The 21012-nt window shown below is 41.4% G+C and overlaps 1 protein-coding gene across 11 annotated transcripts in view; it reads right to left on the bottom strand.

Annotated features, from left to right (window-relative positions):
• The window catches only part of SUDS3 (SDS3 homolog, SIN3A corepressor complex component), a 370845-nt gene that overhangs the window by 167106 nt on the left and 182727 nt on the right, over positions 1–21012 (bottom strand). The window contains exon 14 of one of the 11 annotated variants that reach the window (XM_082416838.1): positions 6626–19559. The exons of the other annotated variants lie outside the window; for them this stretch is intronic. Coding sequence (XP_082272964.1) covers positions 19469–19559 — 91 coding nt within the window. The 3' untranslated portion in view covers positions 6626–19468. Of the gene's footprint in view, positions 1–6625; positions 19560–21012 lie in introns of those variants that run through there. 11 annotated transcript variants of the gene reach the window in all.

Below are 21012 nucleotides of genomic sequence, written 5' to 3'. Positions count from 1 at the left end.
AAGTTTTAGTTACTGCCAACAATCTTCTCCAACTTTTTAGCTGCAGTCATGTCCTTTTTGCTAATGGGACGAACGGTAGGGCCAAACAGACACAAACACTACCTCTCTTCAAGTCATTTTACATAACCGCATTGGTCTCTAATTGGATTCATTATATCAACAGCATGGTTCTTACTCAACTTAAATGCATGAGACTTATAACAAATTTTCAGACTTAACTTAAATCACACTAATTTACCCCTAATCAGGCTTCTCCTAGCTGTAGCTGGAAAATGTACCCAATTTGGCCTTCATCCATGACTTCCCTCGACAACAGAGGGCAACACTCCAGTCTCAGCCCCACTCCACTCAAGTACTATAGTTGTAGCAGGTGTTTTCTAACTTATCCGTTTTCATCCACGAGTAGAAAACAGTAAAACAATCCAAACAATAACATGATGCCTAAGAGCCATCACCACCCTATTTACGGCAATCTGTGCTCTCACCCAAAACATCAAAAAAATAGTCGCCTTTTCCACCTCAAGTCAACGAGGCCTTAAAATAGTAACCATTGGCATTAACCAGCCCTACCAGCCTTCCCCCATATCTGCACACACGCACTGTTCAAAGAAATGCTATTCATGTGCTCCAGATCCATTATTCACAGTCTAAATGACGAACAAGATATTAGAAAAACAGGAGGTCTGTTTAAAGCAATACCTTTCACCACAGCCTCTCTCATCATCAGAAGCCTTGCATTAACAGGGATGCCTTTCCTCACAGGCTTTTACTCCAATGACCTAATCATTGAAACCGCCAACACACCCTATACCAGTGCCTGACCTTCCTAATTACACCGATTGGCACATCCCTAATGACTGTCTATAGCACTCAAATTCTTCGCACTCTTAGGACAGCCTCGCTTCTCTACTCTAACTCGAATTAATGAAAATAATCCACTCCTAATTAAGTTTATTAAACGCCTTTTAATTGGAAGTGTTTTCGCTGGATTCTTTATCTCCAGCAACATCTCTGCAACAACTATTCCACAGGTAACTATGCCTTATTATTTGAAATTAACAGCCCTTGCCGTGACTATTTCAGGGTTTACTCTGGCACTCAAAATCAAGTGTAGATTTTTGTGTAAAAAATACACAAAACCTAAATTTCAATTATCCTTCAAACCTATTCAAATTCTCTAATCTTCTCAGATACTTTCCAACTATCATACACTGTCTCTCACCATATCTAAATCCATCAACAAGTCAAAAATCAACATAACCACTGTTAGATCTGATTTGATTAGAAAATGTGCTACCAAAATCTACCTCACTTTTCCAAATAAAAATTTCTATACTAGCCCTAGACCAAAAAGGCCTAAAGTTTATTTCCTCTCCTTCCTCATTACATTTGCCTTAAGCATAGCTCTATTTAATTTCCATGAGTAACTTCCATAATTAGCACAACACCAATAATGACCAACCAGTAACAAACAATCACCAGCCGAGTACCATAACACAGCAATTCCTATAGCTTCCTCACTAAAAAACCCAGAAACTCCGGTCTCATAAATCACTCAATCCCCCAACCCATTAAACTTACACACAATCTCTACTTCTTCATCCTTTAAAATACAAAGAACCACTGCAAGCTCCATTATCAGCCTTGAAAGAAACATGCCTAGGATGGTTTTACTAGAAACTCAAATCTCAGGATACTGCTCAGTGGCCGCAGAAGTTATATAACCAAAAACTGCTAATATATGCCTAGATAAATTTTTAAAACCATTAGACCCCAAAACAACCCAACAAAATTTATTACAATACCACAACCAACTCCACCACTCACAATTAATCCAAGCCCACCATAAATAGGTGAAGGTTTTGAAGAGAAACCTACAAAACTACAAAAATAGTATTTAAAATAAATACAATGTGTGTCATCATTATTCTTTTCTTTTTTAAGTTAATTTATTTATTTATGGCTGTGTTGGGTCTTCGTTTCTGTGCGAGGGCTTTCTCTAGTTGCGGCAAGCGGGGGCCACTCTTCATCGCGGTGCGCGGGCCTCTCACTACCGCGGCTTCTCTTGTTGTGGAGCACAGGCTCCAGACGCGCAGGCTCAGTAATTGTGGCTCACTGGCCTAGTTGCTCCGCGGCATGTGGGATCTTCCCAGACCAGGGCTCGAACCCGTGTCCCCTGCATTGGCAGGCAGATTCTCAACCACTGCGCCACCAGGGAAGCCCCTGTCATCATTATTCTTACATAGAATCTAACCAAGGCCAATGCCATGAAAAATCATCATTGTATTTCAACTATAAGAATACTAATGACCAACATTTGAAATCTCACCCATTAATTAAAACTGTTAACAACACATTTATCTATCTACCAGCTCCATAAAATATTTCATCATGAGATATCTACACACATGCATTGTTCAGAAAACAATGGTGAAATTTCAGTTCCCTACTAGGTATTCCTTTAATTCTACAAATCTTAACAGGGTTATTCTTAACAATACATGGTACATCAGATACAATAACTGCCTTTCATTTGTAACCCATATCTGCCGAGACATAAATTACAGATGAATTATCCAATATCTACATGCAAATGGAGCTTCCATATTTTTTATGTGCTTATTTATCCATGTAGGGCAAGGCCTGTATTATGGATCTTACACTTTCCCAGAAACATGAAACATCAGAATCATCCCTACTATTTACAGCAATAGGTTAATGTGTTACCATGAGGCCAAACATGCTTCTAAAGTGCAACAGTCATTACAAATCTCCTTTCAGCAATTCCTTACATTGGCACCAGCCTGGCTGCATGAATCTGAGCATTCTCAGTTGACAAAGCCACCCTTACACGATTCTTCTTCCACTTATCGTTCCATTTATTATTGCAGCTTTAGCAGTTGTCCACTTATTATTCCTTCACGGTACAGGCTCTAATAATCCAACAGGAATCTCATCCGACATGAACAAAATCCCATTTCACCCATACTACACAGTCAAAGATAACCTTGGTGCCTTGTTCCTATTTCTGATGCTACTAGCAGTAGTACTAGTACTATTCTTACCTGACCTTCTAGGGGACCCAGACAACTATACCCCAGCTAGCCCCCTCAACACTTCTGCCCTCACATCAAACCAGGTTGATACTTCTTATACCCATACGCAATCCCACAATCAACTCCCAACAAACTAGGAGACGTACTAGCCTTAATCTTCTCAATTGTAATTTTACCACTTATCCCAATACTTCACATATCAAAACAATGAAATATAGCACTCGACCCCTTAGCCAATGTCTATTCTGAGTATTCATAGTGGATTTACTAACACTAACATGAATCAGAGGATAACCTGCTGACACCCATTTATTATTATTGGGCAACTAGCACCTATTTTATACTTCCTTCTAATCTAGTTCTTATACCACTAACAGGCACCATTGAAAACAACCTCCTAAAATGAAGAGTCTTTGTAGTATATTTATTACCTTGGTCTTGTAAACCAGCAAAGGAGAATAACACATCTCCCTAAGACTCAAGGAAGAAGCCCCAGCTCTACCATCAGCACACAAAACTGAAATTCTACTTAAATTACTCCCTGAACAATTTGTTGTGGGACATTTACACTATCTTTAAGTACTATATAAGTATTAATAATGGCACCATCGGGGCTTCCCTGGTGGCGCAGTGGTTAAGAATCCGCCTGCCAATGCAGGGGACACGGGTTCGATCCCTCGTCCGGGAAGATCCCACATGCCGCGGAGCAACTAAGCCCGTGCGCCACAACTACTGAGCCTGTGCTCTAGAGACCGCAAGCCACAACTACTGAAGCCCGCGCACCTAGAGCCCGTGCTCCTCAACAAGGGAAGCCACCGCAATGAGAAGCCCGCGCACCGCAATGAAGAGTAGCCCCCGCTCACCGCAACTAGAGAAAGCCCGCGCACAGCAACAAAGACCCAACACAGCCAAAAATAAATAAATAAAATAATAATTTAAAAAAAATAATAAAATAATGGCACCATTAAAACCAACACTGCTATGTATTTTGTGCGTTATGTTACCTTCCACATACGTAAGTACATATATGCTTTATTGTACATAATACACCATATGTATAATCGTACATTAATTATCTACCCCATGCTTATAAGCATGTACATTATCCTACTGACATTACATAATACATTATACTGGTCAGCTCACATTAAACCCTTGTCCCTGTGAATATCCATGAAGTAAATGGACAGCTTGTTATTACATAGGACATATACGTTTATTAATCGCACATACCACATTGAGTCAACTCACTTCCAGTCGACATGCTTATCATAACTGATAACCAGAGCTTAATCAGCAAGCTATGAGAAACCATCAACCTGCCCACAAACATGTCCCTCTTATTGCTTCAGGCCCATAAATCATGGGGGTTTCTGTGAATGAACTATATCTGGCATCTGGCTCTTACTTCAGGGCCATCTCAGCACACACTTTCCCCTTAAATAAGACATCTTGATGGACTAATGACTGAACAGCCCCTGCTCACACATAACTGGTTTCACGCATTTGGTATTTTTTAATTTGCCGGGTGGGTGGTGGGTGGGAATGCTGTGACTCCGCTATGGTTGTCAAAGGCCTTACTTAACATAGTCCAGCAACTTGTAGCTGAGCTTAAACTGAATATTATTTACCAACATCATCAACCATCAGTTGTTGTTTAGCCAATGGTTATGGGACATAAAGCAATTACACACATACATACAAACATACGTACACATGCACACGCATCAGGTAAATAGCCTGTTTAATCAAACTCCCCTTACTCCGCGCTAAACTCACACTTTATATGCCATCACCACCCTGCCAAACCCCCAAAACAAGGCAAAATATATAAATATATAACATTCAGCTAACTCATTAAACAAACACATTACCCTTATTTAACCAACCCAAAGCTAGCGTAACTACAAACTAGCCTCTGAACTGTACCAGTGAATTACTTACATATACAGCTTATACAGACAGACATCCCCCTAGATCTGCCACTTACCTCAGACAAAATCAAAATTAAGTATATTTTAATGTATAAATTAAAATACATTTTAATAACACACAAAAGAAAAAATTATTTCGATACTAATTTTAACACAATCCAAACTATTACACTGAATACCAATATATCACTTAAGTACATAAATCTTCTACGTACAAAATTCTACTCAACCTGTTGATGTAGCTTAATAATTAAAGCAAGTCACTGAAAATGCCTACATGAGGTTACCTACTCCATAAATACATAGGTTTGGTCCCAGCCTTTCTATTAATTTTTAATAAAGTTACACATGCGAGCATCTGCATCCCAGTGAGAAAGCCCTCTAAACCGTAAAAGATTAAAAGGAGCAGGCATCAAGCACACCAAAAAGTAGCCACCGTGGTCATATGATTGATTAACCCAAATTAATAGAGATCTGGCATAAAGCGTGTTAAATAGCACCCCAAAAAATAAAGTCCTAGCTAAGCAGTAAAAAGCCATAGCTAAAATAAAAATAAGCTACAAAAGTGACTTTAACATTTCTGACTACCCGGCAGCTAAGATCCAAACTGGGATTCGATACCCAACTATGCTTAGCCCTAAACTCAAATAGTTACAACAACAAAATTATTTGCCAGAATACTACTAGCAAAAGCCTAAAACTCGAAGGACTTGGCGGTGCTTCTTAGCGCTCTGCAGGAGCCTGCTCTATAATCAGTAAACCCCAATAACCCTCACCAAGCCTTGCTAATAATACAGTCTACATCCCGGCACCTTTAGCAAACCCTGAAAAGGAAGAATAGTAAGCGTAATTATCAGAAATAAAAATGTTAGGTCATGGTATGGGATGGGAAGAAATGGGCGACATTTTCTACCTCAAGAATGTAAAATAATTTAATATGAACGTTTTTATGAAATTAAAAACCAAAGGAAGATTTAGCAGTAAATTAAGAATAGAGGGCTTAATGGAATCAGACCATGGGGTACACACACATCACCCATCACCCTCCTCAAGTATGGATAACTCTCCAAAAGCTATTGACAAGTACCAAACATAAAAGAGGAGACAAGTCGTCACAATGTGAGCATACTGGAAAGTGTGCTTGGACAAATATAAAGCACCTAATTTATACGCACGAGATTTCATACCGCATGAACACTTTGAACTAAAAGTAGCCCAAACTTCCCACCAAATTCAACTGTCATAAGCGAATTAAATAAAACATTCACTCAACATCTAAAGTATAGGAGATAGAAATTTAAACTTGGCTCTATAAAGTACCACAAGAGAATGATGAAAGAAGCATTAAAAGTACCAAAAAGCAAAGCTTACACCTTCTACCTTCTGCATAATGATTTAACTAGAAAACTTCAACAGAAGGAACTTACACCCGAAACCAGACAACCTACTTGTGAACAGTTTACAAGAACAAACTCACCTATGTGGCAAAATAATGAGATTTATAAGCAGAGGCGACATGCCTAATGAGCCTGATGATAAGCCGGTTGTCCAGGAAAGAATGTTAGCTCAACTTTAAATATTACTTTTAAAATCATAACTTTTTAAAAAAAATAAATTTATTTCTTTTTGGCCGCGTTTGGTCTTCATTGCTGCACGCAGGCTTTCTCTAGTTGCGGCGAGTGGAGGCTACTCTTTGTTGCGGTGTGTGGGCTTCTCATTGCCGTGGCTTCTCTTGTTGCAGAGCACGGCCTCTAGGCACGCAGGTTTCAGTAGTTGTGGCACACGTGCTCAGCAGTTGTGGCTCGCGGGCTCTAGAGCGCAGGCTCAGTAGTTGTGGCGCACGGGCTTAGTTGCTCTGTGGCATGTGGGATCTTCCTGGACCAGAGCAATTTTAAATGTTACTCTAAAAAAGTACAGCTTTTTATACACAGGATACAGCTTTTCTTAGAAAGGAAACATTAACAATTTCATAGTTGGCTTCCAAGCAGCCACCAGTTAAGAAAGCATTCAAACTCAAAACACATTCATCTTTTTTTTAAAATTTATTTATTTTATTTATTTGGTTTTGGCTGTGTTGGGTCTTCGTTGCTGCACGCGGCTTTCTCTACCTGTGGTGAGCGGGGACTACTCTTCGTTGTGGTGCACGGGCTTCTCATTGTGGTGGCTTCTCTTGTTGTGGAGCACGGGCTCTAGGCACGTGGCCTTCAGTAGTTGTGACACACGGGCTTAGGTGCTCCGCGGCATGTGGGATGTTCCCAGACCAGGGCTCGAACCCGTGTCCCCTGCATTGGCAGGCGGATTCTTAACCACTGTGCCACCAGGGAAGCCCAAAACACATTCATCTTAATATCAACAATAAACCAACTCCTAATTTAATACTGGACTAATCTATTAATAGAAGCAATACTATTAACATGAGTAACAAAAAATGATTATCCTTGCATAAGCCTATATCAGAGCAGATGGCCCACGAATAGTTAACAACAAAATAAACCTAAGCCAACACTTAGTTATTTATTAAAACGATTATTAACCCAACACAGGCATGCATTTAAGGAAAGATTTAAGAAAGTAAAAGGAACTCGGCAAACACAAACCCCACCTGTTTACCAAAAACATCACCTCTAGCATCACTAGTATTAGAGGCACTGCCTGCCCAGTGCCTCCAATACCAGTGGTTAATGCCCATGGTATCCTGACTGTGCAAAGGTAGCAAAATCATTTCTTCTCTAAATAAGGACTTGTATGAATGGCCACATGAGGCTTTTATTGTCTCTTACTTTTGATCAGTGAAATTGACCCTCCTGTGAAGAGGAGAGAAAAATATAAGACAAGAAGACCCTATGGAGCTTTAATTAACTAATCCAAAAAAATAATAATAATAAACAATAACTGAACCTCAGGGGATACCAGAGCTTTTAATGGATTAACAATTTTTGTTGGGGTGACCTCAGAGAATAAACTAACCTCCAACTGATTGAAATTTAGACCAACTGGTCAAAACGCATTATCACTTATTGATCCAAAATATTGATCAACAGAACAAGTTACCCTAGGGATAACAGCGCAATCCTATTCTAGAGTTCACACTGACAAATAGGGTTTAGGACCTCAGTGTTGGATCAGGACAGCCCAATGGTGTAACTGCTATTATTGGTTCATTTGTTCAATGATTAAAGTCCTAAGTGATCTGAGTTGAGACCCAAGTAATCCAGATAGGTTTCTATCTATTATACATTTCTCCCAGTACAAAAGGACAAGAGAAATAAGGCCTACTTAACAAAAGCACCTTCAAATTAATTAATGATATCATTTTAATTCAATTAATTTACTCAAAGAACAGGGTTTGTTAGGGTGGCAGAACCCAGTAACTATGTAAAATTTAAATCTTTATTGCCAGAGGTTCAATTCCTCTTCCTAACAAAATGTTTATGATCATTCTTGCACTCATTATCCCCATCCTACTAACTGTAGCATTCCTCACATTAACTGGACAGAAAGTTCTAGGCTATATGTAACTCTGAAAAAGGGTCAAACATTGTTGGCCCCTATGGATTACTACAGTCCATTGCTGATGCAGTCAAGTTATTTATTAAAGAACCACTACAACCACCAACATCATCAATTTCTATATTTATCATTGCACCAATTCTGGCCTTAACCTTAGCTCTCACAATATAAGTCCCTCTTCCCATACCCTACCCACTAAGTAACATAAACCTATGTGTATCATTTACACTAGCCATATCAACCCTAGCCTTTTATTCCATCCTCTGATCTGCGGTGGGCTTCAAACTCAAAATACACACTAATTGGAACCCCACAAGCAATAGCACAGACAGTCTCATATGAAGTAATACTAGCTATTATTCTCTTATCAGTCCTGTTGATAAACATATCATTTACACTTTCAACACTAATTATTACACAAGAACACATATGACTAATTTTCCCATCCTGACCCCTAGCCATAATATGATTTATTTCCACTCTAGCAGAAACCAACTGAGCCCCATTTGATTCAACAGAAGGAGAATCAGAACTCGGATTTGGCTTCAGTGTAGAACATGCAGCACCCCATTCACTCGGTTCTTCCTAGCAGAATATGCCAATATCATTATAATAAATATTTTCATAACAATCCTATTTCTAGGTGCATTTCATAATCCCTACTTACCGTACCAGTATACGGCTGATTTCATCATTAGAACACTCCTCCTAACAATTGCCTTTCTATGAATTCAAGCGTCCTACCCATGATTCTGATATGATCAACTCATCCATCTTATGAAAAATTTTTCTACCACTAACACTAGCCCTATGTACACAACATGTTTCACTACCTATCATCACATTAAGCATCCCACCACAAACATAAGAAATTTGTCTGTGGGACTTCCCTGGCGGTCCAGTGGTTAAGATTCCGAGCTTCCACTGCAGAGGGCACAGGTTTGATCCCTGGTCGGGGAACTAAGATCCCACATGCCATACGGCCAAAATGAAAAAATTTTTTTAATTAAAAAAAAAAAGAAATTTCTCTGACGAAAGAGTTACCTTGATAGAGTAATAATAGAGGTTTAAATCCTCTTACTTCTAGGGAATTCCCTGGCAGTCCAATGGTTAGGACTTGGTGTTTTCACTGCCAGGGCCCGGGTTCAATCCCTGGTCAGGGAACTAAGATCCCGCAAGCTGTGAGGTATGGCCAAAAACAAACAAACAAAACAAACAACAACAACAACAACAAAACCTCTTACTTCTTGAATTATAGGAATTGAACCTACCCATAAGAATTCAAAATTCTTCGGGCTACCACATTACACCACATTCTACAGTAAAGATCAGCTAAATAAGCTATCTGGCCCATACCCCAAAAATGTTGGTTTATAGCCTTCCTGTACTAACAAACCTTATTATCTTTACTATCATTCTACAGACCATCATTGTAGGAACTGTAATTGTAATAACTAGCTCACACTGGTTATTTACCTGAGTTGGATTTGAAATAAACATACTAGCTGTTATTCTCATTCTAATAAAAAAAAAAAATTCAACCCACGAGCTATAGACGCACCCACCAAATATTTTCTAACACAAGCCACAGCATCAATACTACTTATAATGACTTTACTATTAATCTAATATACTCCAGTCAATGAACTATTACAAAAATCTTTAATCAACAAGGAGCTCTCCTCCTCATAGAGCCTTTCCTCTCTTCCCCATTGGTCGTATTTATAAACTGCACTATATTTTTGTTGTTGACATATCTGTCTCCCCCACTAGACTGAGCTCTGCAAGGGCAGGGACCATGATTTGTTCACCAATATATCGCCGGTTCCTGGCACAAATGCCTGGCACAAGGTAGTTACTCAGTTAAGTTGTGGTGGAATAAATGTGAAGCAAAGTTTGCCCCACACGCATATTAAACAATGTCCTAAACCCTTCCCAGGGGCTTCCCTTGCGGTCCAGTGGTCAGGACTCTGCGCTTCCGCTGCAGGAGGCACGGGTTCGATCCCTGGTCGGGGAACTAAGATCCCACATGCTGCATGGCCAGCCAAAAAAAAAAAAAAAAACCCTTCTCAAGTTGGCCTAGTTCCAGTTCCACAATCATCACTCTGGAGCAATAAAGACAACTTCTTCACTGTGGGCCACGAAGGAAGTCTTTGCTGTCTAGTCTACTTTTATGTCAATGGATCACTACTTTTCATGCCTGGCTATTATGAGAAAACTGACATTTGGCATCTCAAGAGGAAGGACACAATGATTCAAGTAAAAAAAAAAAAAAAAGACTTTTACAACTTCCAGTCATGGGAGTGAGGTGTGTGGAGGGATGGAAGTTCCTAATAAAGAAGATGGTTTGGTTAATCAACGGGGAGAAGTGTGAATTTAATGAGGACTCTCCGGCAGCTGAGGTGCAGACCTCATCTTTTACGGCTGCCTTCAACAAGAGAAACGCAGATGATAAATCAGAAATCTGGAATTATTACCAAGCTGCAAAGGTCCAGTCCAAACACTAATTGGCCTCCCAGAGTGACATTAGAGTTTTGGAATCTAAATGAATCCAGATGTCCAAGCAATCAGTAATCCCCAGTTGAATTAGCTGGAACCCAGCAGACTATAGCCTGAAAGAAACTGGACAGCAGGGCCTAAAAGAAAACCATTTGTAGGCCAAAATTGGAATAGAAACCAGAAAACAAGAGCTTGGCACTGGTACTGCAATTCTTCTGACAATGGATACTTCTATTTCCAATAGACTATAAAATCCATGAGGACAGGAATTCTGTCCATCCCTTTACAGATATATCCCCAGAGTCTAGCACAGTGACGTATACGTAGCAAATCTTCATCAAATATTTGTTGAAAGAGTGACTGAATAAATAACTAAATGCTGTAGCACCCTTTCTTAAAATCTTGCAGCACCTTGCTGCTGTCAGTTTCTCCAGTTTTGTGTCTATTCTCCACCATGTGATTGGCCCTCTAGCCAAGGTGCAGATGTGGAGGAAATGGAGCCGCGAGGCATTACCAACGTGGAAGCCTCTTCCGCATGGACCCTCATTCTCAACTTCCTCTCCCCTCTGGACCCTTAGCTTATTGAAGCCAATGCTCATTCGTCCTGGGTTCAGTGCAATCCTTCAGCCACGTGTATCTTCCTTTTGTTCCACTGTTGGGTTAGAAGTTAGGGCATGTGGAGGGGACACAGATCCTTTGAGGAGGAGATGAGAGATACTCACCCTGGCCTCCCTCATGGCTGACCATCAAAAGAGCAATCAGATATGTCTCGCTGCCAAGATTAACCGCCCATTATCTCATCCTCTCTGCATTACTGTGCTAAAAGAATATCTATCTCCTACCGTTATACTAGCCTTGGAATGTGCCATAAGGATGTGTGAGTGGAGGGGGAAAAATATGTCTTTCTCCTCTTTTATCATAATAATCATCACACTGTAATTTGACTTGTTGTATACAATCTGCTTCCCCTAGGAGACTGTGACCTCCCTAAGGGCATGGACTACGCTTTATATTTCTACACATCTAAGGGTCCTCGAGGCACTCACACAGGGGTGGAGGTGGGTGCCATATGGTGATGTGCTCTGCTGGGTAGTGGTTGGAAGAAAAGCTGCTGCCACTGGTGAAAAAGGAGCATTTTAAAAATAAATTCATGTTTGCATCCAACAGACTGCATCTGCCCAGTGTTCTATATGGCTGTACTTATGCTACAGAAGACAAAAGGCACAAAGGGGAGTTTGGGCAACTGAAAAGATTGCACCATTCAGAAAGATGGGTCGCATAATAGCTCTCTCCACTGGAAGCTTTGGGTGCCCACCCTGCCTCTGGTGTTCAGAATACTGCACGCAGGGTATAAGATTTAAGATGCCATACATACACTCCCTGGCCTATAAGAACCACCACAGGCACCACCAGGCACGAGTACCGTACACAGCCTAACATGGGGTGGAATTCCAGCCAATACTTTTTAATTAAAAATAGTTTTTTTCTTGATACAAGCATAATGTATGTTAATTGTGGAAGATATAGAAAATACAAGGAAGCACAAATAATTTTTTCAAACACATGTGATACTAGTACCTAGAAATAAACACTGTAACTCCTTCCAGACTTTTATATACCAATCCTAGCACTTATCCCAGAGAGTGCATTAGCATCTTCATGTTAATTCAACTCCGTTCCACATGGTTTCTGCCAGGTGTGGTCCTCTCCTCAATGCCCAGTGCCACCTCCACTTCCCTCCAGTGAGAAGTGACTCTCCTCTCTGGCGGACCATAAGCATCATCTGCTGCCCTCTTTTCATCCTATGACACACATGCTGTTAGGGCGTAAACTCTATCTATGCCCTACTCCTCTCAAGCCCTTCCCTTTAGATTATGAAAAGCCTATTTCATAAACTAAAAAAATTTGTTATTATGTCCCTGCTACATCCACCCTAATGCTCCTCAAGGCATGATAGATACCTCTTACTTATTAGGGAAGCATGCATGCTAGGAAAGAGAAAATACGCCCCCCTATGCACACACATAAACATTTCTGCATTTCATCAAATCTAAAAAGCTAGTAATCACAGGACACACTATTTTTAAAAATTTTATTGAAATTAAAGCCCACAGAGAAATGTGTATAAAACAGAAATGTACAGCTCAATGAATAATCACAAAGCAAACATCTGTGTGACTGCCAGCCAGGTCAAGAAATAGAACGATGCCAGGCTTTCAGAAGTCCTCCCCCCGCCCCGCATATCATGTTTCCTCTAACCTCTCAGAAGATAACACCTACACCTACCTTGGGGTATAACACTATATCTTGGTTTTGCCTGGGTGTTTGAACTTTAAGTAGCATCATACATTATATATTCTTCTGTTAATGACTTCTATCATTAAACATTAAATTTGTGAGATTCATCCTTGACTCGCCACTGTTTTATGCAGCTCTAAGAGAGAAAAAACACTACCAATTAAACTGTGGCACCAAGCTTTCTTACCACTTATAATTTTTCTTTTATACCTATTTAAAGAGCTCTTTTAGACTTATTTGTTCAGACTTTTATCACATATTATTCTTATGCACTCATAAAAAAGGGAAATGTAAGCAAAATAAATTGGCAGGTTGTTCCTAATACTCCTTTATTTTCAGAATTCAATTCTTCTTGACTATTATGCTGCAGGGCTGTGCCCTATACAACCTGCCTGACCATATGCAGCAGCCCCTGCTTACTTCTCCAGCCTCCTCTGCACCACTTTCCCTCTTGCTCTCCATAATGGACCCACATGCACCTTCTCTTAGTGTCCCAGACACGCCAAACTCCTTTCCAACTCTGTCTATGCTATTCTGTCTTTTTAGGCACACTTACCCTCAATTCCCCCTTCACTTAAATAACTCCTACTAACCCTCTATGTCTGTTTGAATGACACTTCCTCAAGAAGGCACTCCCTGACTGTCCAGGTTTTCTGTACAACCATGCATAGACTTGGTTAAAATGTTTCATGTGCTTTATGGTTTAGTATCTGTATTCTTGCCTGGCACTTAAGCTGCCCAAGGAAAGAAGATATCTGTCTCCTCACTGATATACTCCCAATGCCCAACACAGTGCCAGGCACAGAGCAGGTGTTCAATAAGTAGAGAACGTATGAATGAGTAGAAGGATAGATGTAGGGTAGATGGATAGGTGAGTAACTGAATGAATGAATGAATCCCTTTAAAACAAACAGAGGCAAAATTAATTCATTTGGTGAACTTCAGGGCTGTCTGATATCTCCATTCTTCTCTCCTTTCTCTCCCTTACCTGCCACCCACCCAAACTGGCCTGAGAATTGGGACCCTCCAAGGGTGCAAAATTGCCTTCAACCTAGAGTGGCCAAATGTAGCAAAGAAAACACAAGATACCCAGTTAAATGTGAATTTCAGATGAGCAATGAAATTTTTCTAGTGTGTCAAAATGAATAATAATTAATGAAATAATCATTTCATTTTGATATAATACTTATACTTTAAAAAGTCATTGTTTTTCTGAAATTCACATTTAACTGGGAATCCTATATTTCATCCGGCAACCATAATTCAACTTCTTCAAACCTGGACCTTCAGCTCCATCCTCTGCCTTCTTCTGCTCACCTCTGTGTCACAGGCATCTCACCTCTGCAAAGTACATTTCCCAGAACCTTTTGCTAGCTGGCTTCTGGGTTTGGCCAGTGGGAGGCACGGGGGCGGGGAGAGTGGTGGGTGACAGTAAGAGAGAAGTCACTCTTTCTTCCCATCTTCTCTGCCTCAGGCAGCATCTCTAGCAGCAGCCATGTCACCTGTAAGTCCAGTTCCTGCTAGAAGGCTCTCTGTAGTGCCAGCTTCCACAGGATGACCCCAACTCCTGGTCACACCACCTCCTCTCTCTGCTCCTCTGGCCTAGGAACAGAGCCGCTTCCTGCTGTTGCCAATCTCTGAGTTGCCTCACCCTTTCAGTTTGGCTTCTCTCTTCTTTGCTCATCTATATAATCTATTCCCTGCATTTAATTCCTTTTGCGTTGAAACCTCAGAAGGTTTCTGTTTTCCTGAGTTGAACCCTGGACTCATACACCCCAACTCTCTGACTCCTTGTACAGCCTCCTGACCTCATTGCTACGTATAACCCTTCCTCCTTGGTGAGCCAAGTGTAACATCCCCAATGCCAGGTCCGTTTTCAAGTCCTTTCACTCCTATTGTAGAGATTGCGTCCCTGGTCTAATGTTTGGGGAAATGGCTTCAGTATTATTTTTATGAGTAATAATAATAGAGCTAATATTTACTGAGCAGTTACTATATGCAAAGCACATCTCATGTGCTTCATCTCATTTGCCTTCCAACATAACTTGATGACCGGATGCTATCATCCCCACTTGGCAGATGAAGGACCTGAGAGACCAAGGTGATGCCTTTAGAAAGGGCAAACCTGAGCAAGTGTGACTCTGTGCTCTGGACTGTTCCACTCGACTGCCTGGGAATCCAGTCCCAGCTTCCCTTGCCCCTGCTCTCAGAGCCGTGCCAGTTCTCTCAGAGGATACAGGCATCTTTAGAAGCTGCTGTGTGGGCTTTCTCTGGAGGGGCCTTTGAGTGTTTTAGCCAGCAGGCTATATCTTGGGGCTGCTTTAAACGAACCAGTCTCCACAGTGTATGTGTATGCAGGGGTGGGTGTAACAAAGAGGGAATGACCTTGAAATTTGCAATGAAGTAACTGTGTCAGCTGTCATCATGGTGAGAAGCCAGCCAGCCAGCCAGCTCGGCAGGGGACCCAGGGAGACACGAAAGGCACAAAGAGTCAGATTGAAGGAGATATCATTAATCAGGCAGAGGGGCCGTCGGTACCAAGGGAGTATCTGCTCAACAAAGTATGAAGTGTCACCCAAACAGCACTGTGAACTGGCCTCCTGATGTATGCTACCTCAGAAAGGCCCATTTCATGGCAAAAATAAATAATGAGATGAGATTGACATCCATCCCTCCATCACTCTTCCGCGTTTCTGGGGAAATCACAGCTAATGGAGCACTGCATGACTCTGAGCTTCACAACCTGAACACGTGGAGGTGCCCCCCACAGGGATTCAAATCCCACGGGGGCAGTTCAGACACTGCAGACCTCAGCCCTGTTAGTCACCAGCTGCTGGCCTCACACAGACCCAGCTGTTCAACATTTGAAAACCAATATCAATTTTTAACATGGCACAGGTGTCAGGGAGTGGGCAGAAAGCCAGGCAGGAATGAAGTTAGCACGATTTGATTTGGCCAAGCTTCCTGCTCCAGGGAGTAGTGGGGGAGAAGAGGCAGAATGTGATCTGAACAAATTGGGAAGCAGATGGAGTATATGTCTGGCAGTTTCTTTCCCGGCACTCCCCACATCAAATGCCCAGGGCTCACAGGTCATTGCTGTGGTGCCCCAGGAAGGTCCATCTCCAAAGCCCGATTCATTCATTCACCACTTAAAAAGTATTTACTGAGCATTTACCACGTCCTAGGCATTGTGCTGGGGGTAATCCCATACTCCCTCTATTAGGGAAGACTTTTCCCATCTTCTGTCCCACCCCGTCAAGATCTTGCCTTCTGGTCATTTGTTTCATTCTGGTCAAGAATATTAATTGAGCACCTACTCTGTGCCGGGCACAACAGTTGTATATACAGCAGTGAACAAGACAAATCCAGTCAGTGACATATAGTGGAAAGAAGAACAAATTTGGAGGCCAAAGATCAATTTTGGACAGGTGGGGTTAACCCCTCAGAACATCAGTCTTCTTGTTGGTAAAATGAGGCTGATCCTACACATTTACAGAAATACTATGAATCTCAGAGATAAAAGATGTGAAAATTACTAATTATACCTACAAAGACCCTGTTTCTAAATAGTCACATTCTGAGGTGAATGATAGATATAAACTTGGGGGACACTAACCCACTATAATTATACAATGTTATCAATTAATCAATATTTTTAAAGGTTTTAAGGGACGATATGTTTATGTCTCTTGTTACTCAGCCACCCTATGCACTCCCAGAGATCAGGAAGCATAGGTAATATTGTCTTGGATCCCCATTTCCACAAACATGTAAATATCTGTTGAATGCATGAATGATTGAATGAATGGACTCAGGGATAATAACAGGGGATGGAAAACTCCAGGGCCAGGCTGGTAACATAAACGCGGGCAAGAATGGCCCTGGTGGGGTGGACTCGAGGGCACTTGTCCTAAATGAGGGCAAGGCTACTCAACTCCAGCCAACGCTTCCATGCCATAATCAAGCCCAGCATTGCCAGACCTTCTAAGTTTTCAATAGAAACAGAAAGTGTGGCTTTTTATGTGAAATCTCCCAAGTTTTAACTGTTGGCAATAAACTGAATTTTTAAAAACACAGTACAGAATAACCAAAATGCACTGATGAGCGGTATGACCTCTACTAAGACTTAAGGAGTGACTCTGATGGTGTCATTTCAGGCAGGCCAGTGATAAACACATCTTTGAGATGGCTGGCCTTGCAGCGTCTCTCCCCTGCCTACCTGTGTGTTCAGTGTTTGCGGAACCCTGCTAAGATTTACAAGTGAAAGATTCACGTCCTCATCGATTCATGCATTCAAGAAGTATTTATGGAACCTCCACTCTGCATGACACTATGTGCTAGTCTATGTTTTGAGACCGAAACAGACATAATGCCTGCCCTCAAGGAGCCTGGAAAGGGAGAGAGAGATTAAACTGATCATTATGCAAATAATTATTTAATCACAACTATGTTGAACTGAAAAGAAGACAGAGGCAAACGTTTCCTCTCTCAGTTTTTCAGTACTTTTGTTTAGTTTATTTGAGAATGGGGATACGTGGAAGGCGTCACTGTTATAACCTGCAGAACCCAAACAGGGGAATAGCATTCTTTAAGAAGTGATTGGAAAAGTCAATAACAACAGCTACCATTTAGTGAGCATCTACTATATATCCATCATTGTGCCAGACATGTTGAATGTGTTTCCTTTAACTTCCAAAACAAGCCTGCAGGGTAAGTTTATTTCCATTTTCTAAAGGAAAACCACTAAGGCTAAGGGAGATTAAGTAAACTGCCCAAGATTGGGAGTCGATGAATGGCAGAGCCGAGACTTTAACCCCTGTCTGTCTCACTCTGCAGCTCGTGGTCTTTCAAGCACATAATGTTCTTTCTCTGCAAACACTACACACACCACCAAGTGCAAACTCCCTGTCCAGACTTCCAGCCAACACAGCAAACAATCCCCCAAAGGTATGATAGCTCAAACATAACAGTTTATTTCTCACTTATCTACTATTCCAAGGCAGTGTTCCTGAATGGTAAGGGCCGCTCTGGCAAACAGTAACTCAAGGACCCAGAACCTTTCCATTTCCTGATTCATCACCTTCAAAAACAAACTGGCTTCCAAAGTTGCCAGGGTGGGAAAAGAACAAGAAGGATTGTGGGTGTGAAGTTTTTATGGGTCATGCAGGAGGTAGACCACAACATTTCTGTTTACATCCCAGTGGCTACTACTCAGTCACATGGTGGCAGCTACCGCAAAGGAGGCTGGGAAATGTAGTCTGTGTGCCGAGAAAGAAGGGAAACTAGGGATCGGCTAGTACTCCCGCCACACTGCTTCCCAATAATCCATTTATTCTGGTTGTATGCTTTGAGTACTTGCAAAAGTTCACCCAGGCTTACTTTCCCTTCTGGAGTGTTCAAGGAGCTTTTATTCATGTGCCTTACAGTCTTATATTTACACTGATAGCTATTTAAAGTCTGTATAACTGCTTGACACTATCATTATCTTGCATGCTTTGCTGAGGCTGGAGTTTCAGGGAGAGATATGCTTTCTTTTCCATGGGTTAGAAATGAATATAGCCCCCTAAGCAATCTTGCCAAGGACTAAGAAAACGATATAAAGAATGAAAAGCTTTCAAAAGGGAGATATTACTCACATAGTCATCCAGAGCTAGGTCTGCAAAGGAGATACGAACATACCATAAGCCAATTTCAAGCAAATGTCATCCAAGACTCTTAAGAGGTTCCCTCTTGTCAAGTTTCCCTTTATGACACACTGAAAATTTTAGGGTACATCAACAAATCATGATTTGCCATTTCCCTCCAAAACCCTCCCTGTTGTGAAATTCCAAGTAGCTACTCCCTAGAACAATATATTCTAGAAGATTTTACTGGGTATGTCTGGGTTTATTTTATGTTGCCCTTTATGTAAAGAAAGAACTGTTGCCTATTCACCACCAGCAGGGGATGCACGTTGAAATGGGTTCTTCTCCCCCAATGTGGGGAACACACACAGCCTTAAATGCCTCCCCTACAAAGGGAATTACTCAAGCCCTGTTTCATGGAACACCCTTCCTGTGGATGCTAATACACGTTCTAAAAGAAAATGGGAAGCAAAGAAGGGATTCTGAAGGGAAAATAGGGTGGGACAAACTGGGTTAAAGAAAAAGAGGCTTCTTTACTGCAGGACTTTCAGAACCTTTTGTATGTTAATTGCGGATTGAATATTAAAGAGAGGGCACAGGTTGACAGCTGCTCTCCTTTCAAACGGACCATGAGACACCTACAGAGAGTGAACGTGTTTTTAGTTTACATATATATTCATATACATATGATTTTTCTGAATTTGAAAAACAAAGTCCTCTGCTCTGCTCAAAATATTCCTAGAAGAGGGGATACTGGACACATTCTCTGACCACCCCATTGCAAGTCAAGGATTTGGGAAAAAAACCTCTTAATTCAAGTTAAGAACAGAAGCTTTGCAGTCAAAAGACCTGCGTTTAAATCCTTGTTTTTCCACTCACCTGCTGTACAACCTTGGGTGAGTTAACTAATCTCTCTGAGCACTATTTCTTGATGTTTCATTTCCACGCACGTGAAATGGGGATTATAATAACCATTGTCCCTACCTTATTGGGACATTGTGAGAATTAAGTGATACAAACTCTAGAAAATAGTTAGTATGCTTGCTGGCACACGTAAGTCACCTGCCCTCCAAAAATATTAGCCATTATCATCGTTACTCTAGTATGCTGTATTTCCCAGATTTATATGTCATGGGAACCTTTTAACACAGAATATCCATTAGCATCTCAAGGAACACCATAGAACCAAGTTTGGGAAACGCTAAATAAGAGGGCATCCTACAAAGAAGACATCCTATGATGAAGACAGACCACAGGGCATTACAGGACCCAGAGAGTTCATTAGGAGCTCAACATCATGAACATGGTCTCTCTCCCCATCTCTCAAAATCCAAAATGGTACATCTAGAGGTGGTGCCAACTTCCCCGGGACCACCTGCAAAGCCCTGGTGTCTAGGTCTTCCGCTCACCAAGTCCCAATCCCAGCCAGGGCTGACAAAGTGTAAGGCTGACCTTTCTCTGTTCAAAATGAGATTCGGCTGGCTGAACACACATGGAACTCTTAGACCCCACAGATTACCGTTACATCCACCGCTGAGGGCAATGCTTTCCTGTCTCCTTCTGGGGCTCATTCTGCTCCCGTGGTAGAGGGTCCTTTCCCCTTTGAGTCTACTCCAGCCTGTCTACTCCAGGCTCTATGAGAGATGATCTGTCACTAAATGCAGTTATGACCATTCAAGTTCCAGTGGATGTCAGTAGTAAAATAACTATAGTCACCCTCTCCTTAGCATTTCCAAATATGCCAGGCAGTATACTAAGCACCTGAAATACACCACCTCATTTAACCCTTACAAGAACTCAAGAAGTTGGGTTGATTATTGTGCCCATGTCACAGATGAGAGAGTGCGGTTCCAAGAGATATAATGACTTGCCCAAGTTCTCATAGTCAATTATGATCTGAACCTGAGCCAGGTCTCCTGAATTTGGTTCATCTACTTCACACCACCTCCTTTTTCTCATGGTTTCCCTCCCTCTCCTGCCTGCTCTCAGCAATGATCTCCGAGAAAGAACTGGATGGATATGGGTGGGGAGGGAGAACGCCAGTCAGACACACTGATTTTCAGAAAAACAGCTTTCTTCTCATTGATGTTC

Source organism: Balaenoptera physalus, assembly GCF_965194825.1.
Source record: "Balaenoptera physalus genome assembly, chromosome: 12".
Classification (NCBI taxonomy): Eukaryota; Metazoa; Chordata; class Mammalia; order Artiodactyla; family Balaenopteridae; genus Balaenoptera; species Balaenoptera physalus.
Note: the sequence above shows the minus strand (reverse complement) of the source record. Positions and strands in the feature narration are given on the sequence as shown.